The 18,706-nt window shown below is 43.9% G+C and overlaps 1 protein-coding gene across 1 annotated transcript in view; it reads left to right on the top strand.

The window, feature by feature from the left end:
• The window catches only part of CEP89 (centrosomal protein 89), a 73,210-nt gene that overhangs the window by 15,166 nt on the left and 39,338 nt on the right, over positions 1 to 18,706 (top strand). The window contains exons 5-10 of the mRNA XM_025914782.2: positions 7,232 to 7,334; positions 8,495 to 8,523; positions 9,575 to 9,617; positions 11,067 to 11,285; positions 12,467 to 12,609; positions 18,503 to 18,553. Coding sequence (XP_025770567.2) covers positions 7,232 to 7,334; positions 8,495 to 8,523; positions 9,575 to 9,617; positions 11,067 to 11,285; positions 12,467 to 12,609; positions 18,503 to 18,553 — 588 coding nt within the window. The remainder of the gene's footprint in view (positions 1 to 7,231; positions 7,335 to 8,494; positions 8,524 to 9,574; positions 9,618 to 11,066; positions 11,286 to 12,466; positions 12,610 to 18,502; positions 18,554 to 18,706) is intronic.

Here is an 18,706-nt window from a genome sequence, read left to right as displayed (position 1 = left end):
TGGTGTTAATTAAGTATGTGAAGAAACAGGGTAAGTGACTTGCCCAGAGTTACCCAACCAACCATCCAGTAACAGAGGCAGGATTCAGACCAGGGCGGCCAATTTTCTCTTTTAGAATTAAACTTTCTGTTTATTGTCCTGTGCCTGTTGAGAATATTTCTTAGACATAAAGCTTTCTTTGAAACTGGCCAACTATTCTTAATTTTATATGACTGAAGTTAGGATTGGGGAAAAAAATGGGTGTGTGGAGCATGTAAGACTGCTATGTAACCACTAGATGGCACCAGCTATGAAGGAGATACTGCCTGTGGGGTACATTTAATATTTTTAAAAAAAGTAAACTTGCCTTCTCTGTATTTACATTCTGTAATCTGATGTAAAAATTTAGGATTTTATCCTTTTTTATGAATCATTCTTACTTCCTTTAAAGTAAACAGTTTTCAAAACTAGAAAGATAAGGAAACAGCAACCCAAGTCAGGCAGTTTGGATTTAAATCTGTACCTCACGCCTCTCTCTGTGTTCCAGGGTAGTTTGGGCAAACATCTTCATGGGAAGTGTGCACCCGCCCAGAAATGGCCTAACATGGAAAGCAAGTCTTGTTTTCAGCAGTTTTCTTACTGGTGCCACCCAAAAGTAAGGCTGCAGGGGAAGTGGGGTGCGTGAATTTGTGGTCAGTTCATGCGATGCTAGCATCCAGTGGACAGAACAGTGCCATGGGCATTCAGAGACCTGAGTTCAAGTCCCCGCTTCTCTACTTCCCAGTTGTATGGCTTGGGTAAGTCAGATAACCTCTCTGCACCTCCATTTCTTCATCCTATAAAGGACTGTGTTAGGGAGGACGCTGTCTTTGGGCAGGTAGTAATTTAACATACAGTTACCAGGTGTGCAGTGAGTACCAGGCATTGTGCTAGGTGCTGGAGAAGCAGTGTAAGGCAGAGTCCACGGTCACACCATCACTAGTTAATCAGTCACAGTTACGATAAGTGTTACAAAGGAAGGGTACAGGGGTATAAGACCATGTTGGGGGACCGCCAAGGGAAACAGCCAAGGGACGGGAAGGAGCTCCCCCCTGCTTGCTTCTCCCTTTGAGGTCACTTGATTCTTCTGCCTGACACCTTGGTAGGGTCGTTCTTTGTCTCCGCAGTTCAGTAACTTCACCAGAATTAATTGTGGTGTGTATTATTTTCTGTCCTTCTCTCCTAAACTTTAGTTTGTTATTTAATTCTTCAGACAGAGATTTTCCTCCCCCTTTTTTGTTTTCAGGGAACATTTCCTTCCCTATGTTAATGTTATCATCTATTTGTTTCATTCTCCTTTGGGAACACCAGTTATACATTCGTCGGCCATCTTTTGTTTGTCTTCCACGTCTGTTATGTTTTCTGTAGTCACTTGTCACTTTCTGTGATTTCCTCTGCATACTCTCCTCATCTCTCTGTCAGCTCTTTGTTGTTGTGTGTTATTGCTTCTAGAAGTACAGCTTTTACCTCCTCTGTTTTGAATTTATTTTTCCTTTTGGTTTTTAGTTCTCCAAATTTACTTTTCACATCTTTTGTTACCTTATCACTTCTCTTGATCTCATGTATCTCTTCTTTGGGTTCTTGATATCAGTGTGTGCTGTCCTTCATCTCTTGGAGAGAATAGAGGCTGGATTCTGGACAGTGAAGGCAGGCTCTCCACTGGTGTGTCCCTTTAGATTCTTCTCCCCTCACCTCTGCCCTATGGGAATGACTACTTCTCATGGGCCCATCTGCACCCTTGCTCTCATTGCAGCCATCAGAGCATCACTGTGGACCTTTGTGACTGTGATGCTTTGTGGTTTTACAAGGGTCTTCATGCCTGAAGCCTGAGGAGGTTCAGCAGCTTTTGGCATTTTCCTTCTGTTCCAGATTTCCTAGATTTGGTAGCTGTTTTCTGCCATTGACTAAGCTTTTTTTTTTCTTTTCTCCCCCCCCCCCCCCATTCTTCTGATTGCTTTCAGTAGGTTTTAAGGGAGGAGAGTGTAGTCTAAATGCCTTGTTACCATTTCTGAGTAGAAATCATGCATAGGATGTTATTGAAGCTCTCCTGTCATCATTCTTGCTATAGTTGTGTTTGTGGATTTGCAGAGCATCTTGTCATAAAGTGCCATATATTCACTCACTCGTTCATTTATTCATCCAACCACCCACCAACAAACTGATATTTGAGTGTCTGCCATGTGCTTGGATGGAAGCCCAGAGAGGAACCATTCATGCAGGGGTAAACCAGTTCTCTCTAGAAACTTGTGGAGGCCAGGGACTAGTGGACATTTTACTGCTGCTGCCGCTGTCAATGATGAGGAATGTCCCCCTTCTCTCTCCATAGTTTTCAATTTCTTTACATTTTTCTTTTTGTTACATAGGTAATGCATGAATACATGTTTCTTACAAAAGCTGTGGATAGTGCACTAAAGTGGCAGCCTGCCCTGAGACCCTGCTCTTATTCCAACCCTCCTCTCCTCTCCAGCAGTAGGCCCTGTGGCCACTTTGAAATCTGTGTCATTCTTTCAGCTGCAAAAATGGAATAGACAAACATAAGGTTTAAATAATAGACATTTAACTCTCTGACCTAACAAAGGCAAAGGACAGGAGATTCTAATATTGCTTTACACACCTATAGAAAGCTGGTGCCTGAGATACCCTTGGCCTCCTTTTTGTGGTCACCAGTGGGTGTAGTGGGTCCTGGTCCCAAACCAGAAAGGAACAAGTGGGGTAAGGGCCTTCTCATTATGTTGCTCTGTATTTATCAGGGAAGACATTTTTTTTCCAGAAATTTCCCAGCAGGAGTCTCATTGGTCACATGCCCATCCCTTGACCAGTTACTGGCTCAGGGGAAGAGGAACCCATGCATCGTACCCTAGAGCTGAGTCCATTTTTGCCAAACCAAATCAGGAATCTCTTAGCAAGGGAGAAAGGAGGGCACTGATTACTGAGAAGCCAGTGCAGCAGTGCCTGCCTGCTGTGGTGAGACTCCTGCAGCCTCTGCATTTACCCACACATGCCCACATGCAGACGGAGATACTCCCATTAGTTTATGTGCATGTGGATTAATGACTCTGCTCTACCAGTACAAGCTCCTCTGCACGAGCCTCATCCCCATCGGTAGCAGGAGAAGGCCGGATAGCAAGTAAGGCACAAGTCTTCACTCCAGCCAACGTGCAGAAGCCAGCAAGAGAGTGAGCCCTGCTGTCTTCCATTGTAGGGTCTCCTCCATGCAGCAGGTGAGGAGGCATGGATTCCCAAGCCCTTCGTCCAGCATGTTGTTGGATCTCCAGAGGTCCTTCCACCTTGCAAAGCAGAATTGCCCCTTCCAGAGTTAGTTCTTGGTTCCCCGCATGTTCTTAGCACACCCTTGCCTTGACTTTCCTCCGAGGCGGGGCTTGCTGGACCCTCATGTTGCTCTACTTCTGACGAGCATATAATGCATCTCGGGTGGGCTTCTTCCCTTAGCATCACTGATGTGAGGAGAGGCATCTGGGAAGGTGGCCATGCCCCATGGGCTGGGCCCTGTGTCATCCAGGTTATCTCTGCTGGAGGCCAAGGAATGGTGGGGACCCCAACCTACTAGTAAGGTGTCACAGCCATCTCACTCTCGAAGCCATGGGAATCCACGCTGCAGTTTCCTTGCTGTGTTGGCAGGTTTCCTCCTTTGAGTAACAGAAGGCTTCTGATATCACAATCGGTTGTGCATGTTTTTGAACCTTATCTGCATGAAATTCCAGAACATGTATTCTTTTGCATCCAACCACATTGTTACTTATGTATAAGCTTAAAGCTGCATCGTCCTGATAAATTGAAAATTTGGTCACTATAAAGTGAACATTTTTATCTCTAAAAATGTGTTTTGCTTTAACATCTATTCTGACATTATCCACGGTTTTTTTGATGTTTGCACAGTCCATTTTTTTCCATCCTTTCATTTCAACCTTTCCCTATCCTGAGATTTATCTGTGTCTTGTAAACAGCATATAGTTTTGTTTTTTTAATGTTTATTTATTTTTGAGAGAGAGAGGGAGAGAGACAGAGAGTAAGTGGGGGAGGGGCAAGAGAGAGAGGGAGACACAGAATCTGAAGCAGGCTTCAGGCTCTGAGCTGTCAGCACAGAGCCCGATGTGGGGCTCAAACTCATGAACCATGAGATTATGACCTGAGCCAAAGTCAGACACTTAACCAACCAAACCACCCAGGCGCCCCTTAAACAGCATATAGTTTTTTAAAACAAGTTTACTGAGATATAATTCACATACCACCCTATTCCTCCATTTATACACTGCAGCATATACAGTTTTTGTTAAGCAGGTTTGCCCGATTTTTTCTTTGCCTTTTTACCGAAGCATTTAGTCCTTTTATATTTAAGGTATATATGGATATATTTGAATTTAACTTTGCCATCTTTATTTTTTCCATTTGTCCCTTTCTTCTTTTTTTTTTTTTTGTCTTCTCTTCTTTGAATTGATGATTTTTTTCAGTTCAGTTTCCTTCCCTCTACTAGCTTGCAAATTATACTTTTCCCCCCTAATGATTACCCCAGTAATTATAGCTTGTACACTTTCCTCTCTAAAATCTGGGGTGCCGGGCCGCCCAGGAAGAGAACGAAGGAGGCTGGTATGTGTGCTGCAGGCAAATGAGGAAAGGCTGTTCCCGGCATCACTGAGGTCTGTGCTCCCACTGGGCTGGTCTGCCTCTTCCTTCCCTTTCTTCAATACCCAAACAAGTTTTGTTTTAATTACCAAGGAATTTAAGAAATTATTCAGGGGCACCTGAGTGGCTCAGTCGGTTAAGCGTCCGACTTCGGCTCAGGTCACAATCTCACGGTTCGTGGGTTCGAGCCCCGCATCGGGCTCTGTGCTGACAGCTCAGAGCCTGGAACCTGTGTCAGATTCTGTGTCTCCCTCTCTCTCTGCCCCTCCCCCACTCGCACTCTGTCTCCCTCGGTCTCAAAAATAAATAAACGTTGAAAAAAATTAAAAAGAAATTATTTAAATTCATACTTTTAAATTAGAGTGGCTTTTAGGATATTGTCACAAATTCTTTAGGCCTATCTATCAATGTATGAAATACTTACAGAGGTACATAGGCCATAAACGTGCAGCCCGGTGAATTTTTACACAGCAGCTACCACCCAAATTAAAAAGAAAAGAACGGCATTACTAGGACCCCAGGAGTTACCCTTCGTGACCGAGAAGAGGCCACTGCTTCACCACTGCCTTGACTCCAAGAGCTGATTAGCTCCTAGAAAATCACCTTCGATTATTTTTGCCTACTCTGAAAATGATGGATTTCGTCATTGCCCTATGTATTGTTTAGAACATTTGAGAGTCTTCTGTTGTTGTGCGTGGCGGTAGCTGGCTCACTCTCATCGCTTTGTGACGCCCCATCGTGCACCGCTAACATTCAGTGACTCACTTGTTTTGCTGTGGCTCTTAGGAGCAGCACTGCGGTAAACAGTTATACGTATACGTACGTATTTCCAGTGGGCCTGTGCTGCTCACAGATGCTCATGTTCTGCATGGGTATAATCTAGGGCACATGTGGGGCAGCCTTAGCACTCGGAGACTAGTAGAGAGGCCGACATATGAGGCCCCTTAGCACTTTCCCATCTCCCTGATAATAGCTAATAAATCTTTTTTTTTTTTTAATTTTTTAAAAATGTTTTATTGGGGCGCCTGGGTGGCGCAGTCGGTTAAGCGTCCGACTTCAGCCAGGTCACGATCTCACGGTCCGTGAGTTCGAGCCCCGCGTCGGGCTCTGGGCTGATGGCTCGGAGCCTGGAGCCTGTTTCCGATTCTGTGTCTCCCTCTCTCTCTGCCCCTCCCCCGTTCGTGCTCTGTCTCTCTCTGTCCCAAAAATAAATAAACGTTGAAAAAAAAAAAAAAAAATTAAAAAAAAAATAAATAAATAAATAAAAAAAATAAATAAATAAAAATGTTTTATTTATTTTTGAAAGAGAGAGAGAGAGACAGAACATGAATGGGCGAGGGACAGAGAGAGAGGGAGACACAGAATCCAAAGTAGGCTCCAGGCTCTGAGCTGTCAGCACAGAGCCTGATGTGGGGCCTGAACTCACGGACCGTAGATCATGACCTGAGCTGAAGCCGGACGCTCAACCGACTGAGCCACCCAGGCGCCCCACCTAACAAATCTTTGACAGGGTAAACAACGCTGTCGGTTCCCAAGAGATAAAACCCAAGTAGTCCTTTCTTTTTTCTTTCTTTGAAAGCTAAGTAGAGTGGGATAGTGGGATACCTGTCTGCATCCTAAGCTGGGTCACCTTAGAGCCCTGCTCCCAGAGCCTGGTGGGCCGAACGGCCTTAGCTCCTGGCTGTGAAATGCCCCTTCTCATGGACATCTCGCCCGTCAATGCTGCCACTTCTCTGTCAGCCTTGGGGACGGCCCTCCTGTGGTCTGCAGCACAGCAAAGCCCAGCTGACCACATGAGCACGATTCCACCGAAGAATCAGGATAGCAGAAGGGACCCCAGCCCAGAGGGCGCCCATCGTAGTTTGCTGTAGAAGACCTGGTCACCGCCCTTCCGCCTGAGCAGCCTCTGCTGCCAGTGGACTGTCTCATGCTCATCACGAGGTGATCCCGGTGGGACTGTCTCACACTCATCACGAGGTGGTCCCCCTCCTGTCCCACGCGTCTGTGAGGGTCAGCTCCGCAGCCCTGCCACCACTTATGATACCTACATAGGACGCCCTCATGGACAGTGGGGGGAAGGCTTCCATTCTCTCAGGAAGCAGCATTTACAGTGGACTCAGAGCCAGCAGGTGTAGCGGACCTCTATCCCAAACGGTGGCCTGGATGAGGATTCTCCTCATCAGGGTTGGCAGCGCTCGGCCCACGTAGAGATGAATAACACACCATCAGCACCCGGGTAGGGTGGTACTGGGTGCTGTGCCGGGCAAGCCGGGTGCAACCCCCCTTCCTGGGTTGGCCCCTGGCAGGAGTGAGGAAGATGGGCACCTGGGCAGCGTGAGTGGGATGCGAAGCTCTCCGTGGCCGGAGCATCATTTGGGTGGCATTGCCTTCGCTACCAGGCTTTTCCCGGGGGACCTGACGTTCCATCCAGTCCTGCCTGGTGTCGTCCTTTTGTCTCAGAGTGGGGAGTGGCAGCGGAAGAGGTGTGGAATAAGACGCTTGCGTTTGTTCGGAGGAAGTTTGGTACAGATGGCACTCACCACACGTTCTTTTTGTCTTTTGTAACAAAAAGGTTCCGTTGTCACATACGGTGGACAGTGAAGATGAGGAAAATATTTCTGAGCAAGATGAGTTTCCAGGCTCACCTCATACACCACGGCGTACACAAGAAATAGGTAAAAAAAAACAAAAAACAAAAAACAAAAAAAAACATTTTGTGGCAATAAATATTGGTTAATGTTTCGAACCTAGAGCCATTGCACCCCTATACCATGCTTCTGTGATTCTAAGTAGGAATGTTCAGAGTTTTGTTTTCACTGGAGATGCGTTATTCCTTGGCCGGTGGCCTGGGTGTTAGGTTGTCTTGAACGTACAAGGTGCTCACTTTGGAGTCCGTTCTGTCCTGTCAGTTCTGTTGGCCGTGAGCGGACAGACGCGGGGGAGGAGAAGGTTGAGAAGGGCGCTGAGGGGGGCTGCAGAGGCAGCACAGTGCTGGAGAGCAGTTACCGCTGCGGCTCGAGAAGGTGGCAGGCACAATAGGCTTCATTAGGCCGGACTCCAAAGGACAAGGTGGGATTTTGTCCCATGCCCCAGTCTAGGCTGCCCCAGGCCATCTGATGGAAAGTTTAGTTACGAATAGTGGGTCAATATTGTTCAAGTGCTGGTAATTGTAATGAACCAAGAAATCGATTTACAGTCCTTTGTGTATCTTTAAGCACTTTTGTCTGTCTTTCTGAATTCTATTAGTTCTAATTTATTTTCATCCAGTTATTTCTGCTCTGTAAATTGACTGTAGAAAGCTAAGAACAACCGACTTTTCACTACAACAAAGGGTGCGGGCACCCTAGGGCATAAGATTACCTTCCTCAGGAAGTACCTTAATCACAAATGTGTATTTGTAAATTAAAAGTGATTACTGGGCAAGATTTGCTTTCCTCTGTATCACCGAGGCAGTTTGCTTCAAAGAACAACTATTTGACCGGTCAGATGCTACTTGCAGGCAGAGGGGAGTCAAGCCTCAGCACCTTTGGGTGGCACATGTAGAGAGAAGAGGGGATGGGGTGGTGTTGGAAAGGTAGGGGCGGCTCAGAGTCACTCCGAGGAGTTTGGCCTCGGTTCTGCAACCATGTGAGCCAAGGGGGTGCTCCGGAATTAACAGGATAAGGAGAAAAGCAGGTGGGTCAGGCCCCCTGCCTTGCGGGGGGAGTGGGGGGGGGGGACACTTGTTCATCTCATCGGTAGAAGCCAGGCTCCTGTGATCATGCTCTGGTGAGTTGTCACATGTCTTTACCTGCTTTTAAAACGTTTTCCTCTCCATCTCTCTTCTTTTAATCAGATGGCAAACCTTCGGTTCTGAATTTAACGGTAAGATTCATTTCTTTTTTTTTTTTTTTTTAATGTTTATTTGTTATTGAGAGAGAGAGAGAGAGACAGAGCTTGAGCATGGGAGGGGCAGAGAGACAGGAGAAGACACAGAAGGATTCATTTTTTAAAAACCAGTTTTCTCAATAAATAGAATTTCCACCATAATTTTAAACAACTTTTGTGATTTGTAGGGGGGATAGCTTCCCTTACGAGTCCTTTCCCATTAAATGTTTTTTTTAAATACTTTTGAAACCTGAAGAAACTCCTATTTTCCATAGTTTAAAAATGAATGTAACATTTTGAGAGGTTAGGAATGAATAGATAACAAATTTGCAAGCATGGAAATAGGGTTTTGTTTTTTCTTTTTTACAAACATGGAAATAGTTTTAACTTAGGTTTAAATCCTCCGATGCCATAGGAATGTAAAAACTAAAGATTTCTCAGTAGAGTTCATTTTATAACCTTATCTACTTTTTCGGCAGAAATTAGAAACTTAATATCAGATCGACGTGTATTGGAAAAATGAGCAAAAGGTCAAAGCCTTCCCTTTCCTCTAAATTTTGGGCCAAAAAGGAAGATCCTACGCTTTTCTCAGCACTTTGGAAATGCGCTTCTCTGCAGCCAGTGGGATCTTTTTGCTTTTCCCAAGGAAGAAGAACCCAGTTAGAGTGCCCTCTAACTGGTCGGCACCCGCAGCCCCATCTTGTGTTTCCAAACTTGAACTGACGGCCTGTCCCTCGTGAGACCTACATGTGAAAACATGGTGACTGAACTCACGGGGGAGAGTCGGGAAGAAAGCCCGAACAGGACCTCCTTTACTGCCTCCTAGGAGGCACCAGGAGGGGAAGACCCTTAAGGTTTAAGATGCAGCTAAAAGAAACAATGGATATTAGAGTTTCTAAAGCTGCAGCAGGCTACAAACTCCAGGAGCCAAAGTGCAGGGAAAGAAGCGTATTTAATTATGTGATAGACAAAAACCCAGCTGCTCATGCCAGTCTGTTTTTAGGAGATGCTAAGTACTCTTAATTCAGTACTGTGTTTCCTTCCCTAGGATGAAAAACCACCATTATGTGAAAAGCCTCCACCGTCCCCAGGTATTTGCCTTTTAAATTTAATTATGGTGAACACCTTATTATTGTAGAGGTTACCCAGAATTATCTTGTCTAAAATAAAAGTCACTTCTTTCCCCTATACAAGCTGTTGCTTCTGTCCCATTACTGTGTTTGGGAAGAGGAGGCACCTGTTGATCTTCCACCTGTGCCCTAAAAGAGAGGGTCCAAGTGTTCAGACGTTGAATGGTGGGTGGATGTCGCCTGGGGATGTGCTCAGGCACTGGGAGGCCAGTGTTTGCAAATCAGGGCCACTTTGTGTCCCCGCCGCCTCCCAGGGCAAGGCACAGGCCGGGAAGCCGCCACCTTTTCTAGCTGACCTTTCCTGGCATGTTTTCAGCTGTAGTCTCCATCTGCCATCCAGTCTCCAATGTTTTATTTCTGAGATGCCTCCGAGTTGCCCTCTTGTTTTCAGTGCACCTGCAGAGTTACTCATTTCTTAGACTTCCCTTTCATGTTCTAGCGACTGGATATGCATGTATCAGGGGTCAGGGAGGCTATCTGGAGCCACCAGTCCTTCCGCTAGCCCTTGCCTGCCCCCTGGGGTGTGTGCCAAGCCACAGTCTGGAGCCACCGGCCCTCCCACTCTGGTCGCCCCACCTCCAACTCCGCTTCTGTCTCTAGCCTCTCTCCATTCAGAGGCATGCCCTGGGCCAGGGAGCACATTGCAGTCCTTAACCTCCTGTGACCTCCGTGAGCATCTCTCTGCACGGAACGTTGCTCTGTGTTCTCCCCCAATCTCTCTTGCTACTCCTTCTTAAAATCCTTCGTGACCTCTGGCTTCTCCTCTCCCTGGTGCCCACAGGCTGGTGGCTCCTCCGTCTCTCCAGCTGAGTCCGCCTTCAGAGTGGGGCTGTGTCCTAAACTGAGCTTGACTTACCCGATGCATCTGTGTTCCTTGTCGGGCTGAGTGTCTTTCAAGCCGCAGGTCTTGGTAGCCCTCCTTGATTTGCCCTCACTGCCCACACCTGCTCAGCTCTGGGCCTGTCCCTCTCTCGTATGTCCCTTCCTCTCTGCCCTCGCTCTGGGGCCCTCTGGCCTCCCTGCCTCTGGACTGGACCTCATTCCTGTTCACTTTCTTCACTGCTGGCCCCAGAGGCTCATGTGAGAATAGAGCCTCTATCTTTTCACACCTCTGCCTAAAAACCTTTTCTGGCTCCTGGCAGCCTGCAGGACAGAACCCCTACTTTACACATTATGATATGCAAGGGCCCCACCCGGCTCCTGCCTCTCTCCCTGTGGCTTACTGTGGTCTCAACAGAACACCCACTCTTTCTTATATAGGCCGTTCTCTTTGCAGGGACTGAAGAACACAGTGTGAGGCTGGACGTGAAGAAGTGACTCACATGGTTTTGGAGATAAAGTCTCTTATAATTTTGATGTAAAATTATAAAAACCAATATTTAAAAAAACTTTTTCCCTGTACCTTTCCAGATATAACCGGTAGAGCACGGCAGAGATGTTTAGAAATAACCAAAGAGAAGTTCCAGGAAATAAAAGAAGAAAACTTGCATCTAAGCAATGCAAATCAAACCCTTACTCTTGAACTTAACATAGTAAAACAAGCATTGAAAGAACTACAGTTAAAACTGAAAAGAACAGAAAAAGAAAATCGAAAGTTGAAAGAGGCTAAGAAAGCATCCTCTCAGGAAGGTGGGGGTAACTACACTGTTCTTTTATTAAAGGAACAAACAAGAATTCACTTATTTTCTCATTTATTTGAAAGTTACTATTTTCTGTTGTAATATTTGCTGATGTTAATGTTTTTATTGTATTATAATATTTAAGGTTCTTTTTTTTAAGTTTATTTATTTTGAAAGAGAGAAGAGAGAGAAACAGCACGTGAGCTGGGGAGGGGCAGACAGAGAGAGAATCCCGAGCAGGCTCTGCAACTGTCATCACAGAGCCCAATGCAGGGCTCGAACTCACAACTGTGAGATCATGATCTGAGGCAAGATCAAGAGTTGGACTGAGCCAGGGGCACCTGGGTGGCTCAGTTGGTTAAGTGTCCAATTTTGGCTCAAGTCATGATCTCACAGTTCAAGAGTTCGAACCCTGCATCAGGCTCTGTGCTGACAGCTCAGATTCTGTCACAGATCCTGTGTCTCCCTCTCTCTTTGCCCCTCCCCTGCTTGTGCTCTGTCTCTCTCTCTCTTTCTTTCAAAAATAAATAAATGTTAAAAAAAAAAACAGATTTGGACTGAGCCACCCAGGCATTCCCTGAGGCATATATTTATTTCTACAGCTTTATATTATCTGTGCTGTTACTTTGTGGAATCTATTTTCTTTTCTTTTCTTTTTTTTTTTCTTTTTGTTTTGTTTTTTGAGAGAGAGAGAGAGAGAGAGAGCAAGAGAGCGTGAGCAGGAGCAGGGGCAAAGAGAGGGAGAGAATCTTCAGGGCTTAATCTCATGAATGTCATATCATGTCCCGACTGAAAATTAAAAGTTGAATGCTCAACCAGCTAAGCCACCCAAGCACCCCTGGAATCTCTTTTCTGTTATACTTTCTAAAAGGATATTGCTATTCTATGGGAAGGTTATTAGTTCTAATAAATTTTACATTTATTTTATGTATATCATTTGAAACAATGACTTTTGCTGTCTATAGTTTTCATTTTACTTTAATTATACATGCATAAACTTCCAAAACACCGTTGACTCTTCAGTGTTAAAAAAACTTTGTAACTTTTATTCATTAATACCTATATATCTGTCCTCCACTGCCTCTTGTGAGCCTAAAGAGAAAAAAGAGCAGGTGATTGTAATTTATATAAAATCTTGATCAATTTGATGTAAGTTCTTCTAATATTAAATTCTTTTTTTTTTCCCCATAGTCGCTGCACCTGAACTACTTTGTCTAAGGAAACAGGCTCAAGAATTAGTGGATGAAAATGATGGGTTGAAAATGACTGTCCATCGTTTGAATGTAGAACTGAGTAGATATCAGACAAAATTCAGGCATTTATCCAAGGAAGAGGTAATGTTTTCAATTTTAAAATATCAGTTTTCTGATTTTTTATTTTTCAGCCTTTGCTGTTGAATTGCTTTCCATTCTTGAAGGGTTCATTTTTTTTTTTAATGTTTATTTATTCCTGAGACAGAGACAGAGCGTGAACAGGGGAGGGACAGAGAGAGACACACACACACACACACAGAATCTGAAACAGGCTCCAGGCTCTGAGCTGTCAGCACAGAGCCTGATGCAGGGCTCGAACCCATGAACTGTAAGATCAAGACCTGAGCCGAAGTCGGACACTTAACCAACTAAGCCACCCAGGTGCCCCAAAGGGTTCATATTTATTATTATTTGGTGTAAAATGGCACATCCAAAGCATAGTCTTTTGGGGGACCTTTCTATGTCCTCCCTTCTGCCCTTCCTTCCCCTCCCCTTTTCTCAAAACAAAAAGTCATAAAGGTTCTTTGTAAAGAAAATTTGGGGACAAATTTAAATACAAAAGTAAATAAAGGAGTAAAGTCCTTGTCTTCGGCTCCATTCTCAGTCCTGTTCCTCCAGGGTATAGCTGTTGTCTCTTGGTGTACAAACTTTGGAAAGAAAGCAGACTAGTTTTCACAGGTCCCCCAAATCACCTGGCTCTCATAGCCAATGGGACTTGGGCTCATGATTCCCACAGGACTAGCAAGCAAAGCAGCAGTTCTGAAATAGGGATGGTGCACACAGGTGCGGCTACTCACTGGGTTCAGCACAGGGGGAGCAGGCAAATCACCCACCTCCCACTTTTCCCTGGAAGGGGTTTGACCTCATACTTTCCCAGCTGCTGCCTGGGGTCTGGCTTCCAATCAGCCTGCATCTGGGTGCTAAATACAGCCTTCCCTTTTGGGAAATTAATGAGTCTTGGTATGCCCTCAACTACTGGGAGCCACTAAGAACAAAGACAGTGGCTTGGACAATCACAGAGTTTTGAGAGGCAACCAGGAGCTCAGGCCAGGCTGATTGATGAGGCTCGTCTCTTATACCGGACCAGTCTGTCAAAACTGGGAGAGGTAGGCTGTTTTTCCTAATGTACAGAAACCAACACAGAGAGTCCAGGAAGATGCAGGAAAAAGGGAGTATGTTCCAAACAAAAAGAGCAGATACTGATTTTAATGAAGTACAGGTAAGTGATTTACTCAATAGTTCAAAATAACAGTGATAAAGATGCTCACTGAGGTCCAGAGAGCATGAACAAAGTGAGCATTTCAACGAAGAAATAGAAAAAAATGTAAAAGTACCAGACAGAAAGCACAGAGCTGAAGACTACAATAACTGAACCAAAAAATTCAATAGAGGGGTTCAACAACAAACTAGAGCAAGTGGAAGAAAGAATCAGTGAAGCTGAAGACATGGCAGCATAATTCATCCTATCAGAGAAGCAAAAAGAAAATGAAAAAGAATGATGGGACCCTATCAGGTGGATTACAGGGGTCCCAGAAGGAGGAGAGAGAGAAAGGGACAGAAAGCTTATTTAAATAATGGCTGAAAACTTCCCTAACCTGGGGAGAGAAACAGACCTCCAGATCTAGGAAGTTCAGAGAGTTCCAAATAAGAAGAACCCAAAGACACCCACTCAAAACACATTATAATTAATCTGTCAAAAGTTAAAGACAAGGAAAGAATCTTAAAAACAGCAGAGAGAAAAATAACTTATGACACACAAGGGAACTCCCATAAGAATATCAGCAGATGTTTCAGCAGAAACTTTGCAGGCCAGGAGGGTGTAGCACAGTGTATTCAAAAACAAAACAAAACAAAAACTGCCAACCAAGAATACTCTACCTGACAAAGCTGGACAAAGAGTTTTCCAGACAAGCATAAGCTTAAGGAGTCCATCACCACTAAACTGGCCTTAAACATACTGTTCTGAGCTAAAATAAAGAGGCAACTTAGTAATAAGAAAACACATAAAAGAACTAATAATTGAATTCAGTAAATTTGCAAAATCAATACAAAAATATAGAAAAAACAGTTGTGTTTCTAGACACTAACAACAAAGTATTGGGAAGAGGAATTAAGGGGGAAAATCCCATTTATAATAGCATCAAAAATAATAAAATGCTTTGGAATAAATTTACAAAGGAGGTGAAAGATAAAACCCAAAACCATAAAACATACAGATGAAAGAAATTAAAGTCACAAATAAATGGAAAGATTTTCTGTGCTTATAGATTGGAAGAATTAATAGTTAAAATGTCCATACTAGCCAAAGTGATCTACAGATTCAATGCAGTACCTTTCAAAATTCTGATGGCATTTTTCACAGAAATAGATGGCATTATTTCACAGAAATAAAATTTGTGTGGAATCACAAAAGACCCTCAATAGCCAAAGCAGTCTTGAGAAAGAAGAACAAAATCTGGAGACATCACACCTCCTGATTTTAAGCTACTACAAAGCCATAGTAACCAAAACAGTATGGTATTGGCATAAAAACAAACACACAGACTAATGGAACAGAACCGAGGGCCTAGAAATAAACCCATGTATATATGCTCAGTTTATTTTTGACAAAGGAGCCAAGAATATGCTATGAGGAAAGGACATTCTCTTCGATAAATGATTGGAAAAACCAGATGTCCACATCCAAAAGAATGAAACTGGGCCCCTAGCTTACACCACACCCCAAAATCAACTCAAAATAAATTAAGGACTTGAGCGTAAGACCTGAAATCATAAAACTCCTTGACATCAGTCTTGGTGATGGTTTTTTGGATTTGACGCCCAAAACAAAAATAAACCAGTGAGGCTACATCAAACTTGTCAGCAAAGGAAACCATCAACAAAATGAAAAGGCAGCCTATGGAATGAGAAAATGTTTGCAAACCACATATCCAATAAAGGATTAATGCCCCCCCAATACAAGGAATTCCTACAGCTCAACAGCACAAAAATAAATAATTTAAAAACGAGCAAAGGACCTCAATAGCCATTTTTCCAAAGAAGAGCTACAAGTAACCCACAGTGCTCAGCACCACTCACCAGCAGTGAAATGCAAAGTAAAGTCCTAATGAACTGTCATCTCACCTGTTAGCATGTCTATTATTAAAAAGACAAGAGACAGCAAGTGTGAGGTGTGGAGAAAAGGGAACCCTCATGCACTGTCAGAAGTTAATTTGTGCAGCCACTGTGGAGGACAGTATGGAAGTTCCTCAAGAAACTAAAAATAGAGTCCCTATATGATTCAGCAATTCCACTTCTGGGTATATGTCCAAAGGCAACAAGGTCACTGTCTTGAAGAGATGTCTGTGCTTTGATGTTCGTTGAAGCATTGTTCACAACAGCCAAGATATGGACACAGCCTACGTGTCTCCACGGATGAATGGATAAAGAAAATGTAATGTATATGCAAAAATGTGTGTGTATGTGAGAGAGAGAAAGAGAGAAAGAGAGAGATCTATATATCTCACTCTTGATTTGGGCTCAGGTCATGATTCCTGGGTCATGGGATGGAACCCTGTGCTAGCTCCACCCTGTGCATGAGGCCTGCTTGGGATTCTCTCTCCCCCTCTCTCTCTCCCTCTGCCCCCTCCCTCACTCATGCTCGCTCGTTCGCTCTCTCTCTCTCTCAAAATACAATACAATATCATGGTGGAATATTAGTCAGCGTTACAAGAGAAGGTAGTGCTGCTCTTTGCAACAACATAGATGAACATGGAGAGCATTCTGCTAAGTGAATTAAGACAGACAAATACCGCATAGTATGACTTCTGTGTGGAATCTTAAAAAAAAAAAAAAAAAAAAAAAAAAAGCAGGTCAAACTTAACAGAAACAGTAGAGTGGTGGTTGCCATGGGCTGGGGGCTGGAGGAAATGGGAGAGGCTGGGGTATAATCTTTCAGCTATAAGACGAGTAAGATCTAAGGATTAATGGATAACATGATGATTATAGTTGATAACGCTGTGTTGTATAATTGAAATTTGTTAAGAGAATAGAACTAGTGTTTTCCTTTTAAGAAAAGGTAAATACATGAGTTGATGGGTGTGTAATTAGCTTGGTGATGGGAATGCTTTCACAATGTAGGCATACAGAAAGAAGAAAACAGACTCGTTTTTTCTTTAAAAGAGGGATTACAGAATTCGATAAACTCACTGAGCAGAGCACTGTGTTAGATGCCGTGAGGAGCAAAAAGGAGCCAGAAGGTCAGGTCCTTGCCCTTAGAGAATAGCGCACGTGAGGGGTGTGTGGGGGCGGGTTGGGGGTTCTGACATGTCAGGATGTGCAGCTGACTGTCCCCTGCTGGGATCAGGATAGGAAGCCAGAGAGGACACCTGTTCTCATGTGGTTCCTGAGAATTCAGGGCAGCTCCACAAGCTTCTGATTTTGTTTGTTAATTTTTTTTTTAATGTTTATGTATTTTTGAGAGAGAGAGAGAGCACAGGGGAAGGGCAGGGAGGGAAGAGATGGAGAATCCCAAGCAGGCTCTGCACTGACAGCCCAGAGCCCAATGCAGGGCTTGAACCCACAAACTGTGAGATCATGACCTGAGCCGAGGTTGGGCACTTAACCCAGGTGCCCTGGTTTTCTTTTTAAAGTAAGACTTAAGTTTATATTTTGCAATAACAGCTTTGAGATTCACATACTCACCAGTTCACCCATATAAAGTGTACAATTCAGGGGTACCTGGCTGGCTCAGTCTTGAGCATGCAGCTCTTGATCTTAGGATTGTAAGTTCAAGCCCCATGTGGGGTATAGAGATTACTTAAAAATGAAATCTTTTTAAAAAATGAAGTGTACAAGTCAGTGATTATTGTAGTGTCTTTGCAGGATCATGCAACAATCACTACAGTCAATTTTAGGGCACGTTCGTCACAACAAGAAATTTCATACCTGTTAGCAGTCACTCCCCATTTCCCCCACCACCTGCACTGGCCCCTGCAACTACTAATGTACTTTCTGTGTCTATGGATTTGCCTGTTGTGAGCATTTCATATAAACGAAATCATACAACATGTGATCTTTCTTGACTGACTTCTTTCACATAGCATAATGTTAACTCACGCATGCACTCGAACGTGAGTGGGGGAGGGTCAGAGAGCAAGGGAGAGAGAGAGAGAGAGAGAGAGAGAGAGAGAGAGAGAGAATCCCAAGCAGGCTCCACCCTGTCAGCTTAGAGCCCAAGACAGGGCTTGAACTCACGAACTGTGAGACCATGACCTGAGCCGAAATCAAGAGTTGGATGCTTAATTGACTGAGCCACCCAGGCACTCCCCCCGCTGATTTCCTGACTTTTATGATGTTACTGCGGTTGAGTAAATGAATGTTTGCTGGCAGGAAATATACACTGAAGTATTTAGAGAAAAAGGGGCATTGTATCTGCAAATGTCTCTCAAACATTTCAGAAAAAAAGTGGTCATATATACATACATGCACGTATGTATGCATGTGCATGCATAGATGCTGATGCCCGGTCTAGAATAAGAATATCTAAGGCTTATTTGCAATAACATGGATGGAGCTAAGGAGTATAATGCTAAGCGAAATAAGTCAGTCAGAGAAAGACAAATACTATATGATCTCACTCATGCGGAATTTAAGAGACAAATGAGCAAAGGAAAAAAAAAAGAGAGAGAGGCAAACCGAGAAACAGATACTTAACTACAGAGAAGAAACTGATGGTTACCAGAGGGAAGGGGGTGGGGTGGGGGCAGGGGGAGATAGGTGATGGGGACTAAGGAGGGCACTTGTGATGAGCACCGGGTGTTGGTGTGGAAGTGCTGAATCACTATGTTGTACACCTGAAACTACTGTGAAACTGTATGTTATCTATACTAGAATTGAAATTTAAAACTTAATTTAAAAAAAAAAGCATATCTAAGGCTTGAAATATCAGAGGAAGTGTAGTTTAATTTGCCTTCACCATGTGCTTTGCTCTTAGACTTTAAATATCGATGGCCTCCCATCAAAGGGTCCAACACCACCCTGGTTGGTAAGTGAAAGTTATTTCATTTCAGGCCCACGCCTTCTGGGCTATAATTGAATAGATGTTAAAAACCATTCCAAATTAAGTAGATTTTCTTACCTTTTTAAAAACGTGCTGGTTGTGTTCAGATGTAAGACCTATGAGAACCTTCTTTTTTCC

The sequence above is a fragment of the Puma concolor genome, chromosome E2 (assembly GCF_028749965.1).
Source record: "Puma concolor isolate L17-30 chromosome E2, mPumCon1.1.hap2, whole genome shotgun sequence".
Classification (NCBI taxonomy): Eukaryota; Metazoa; Chordata; class Mammalia; order Carnivora; family Felidae; genus Puma; species Puma concolor.
This window is presented reverse-complemented; position numbering and strand designations above follow the sequence as displayed.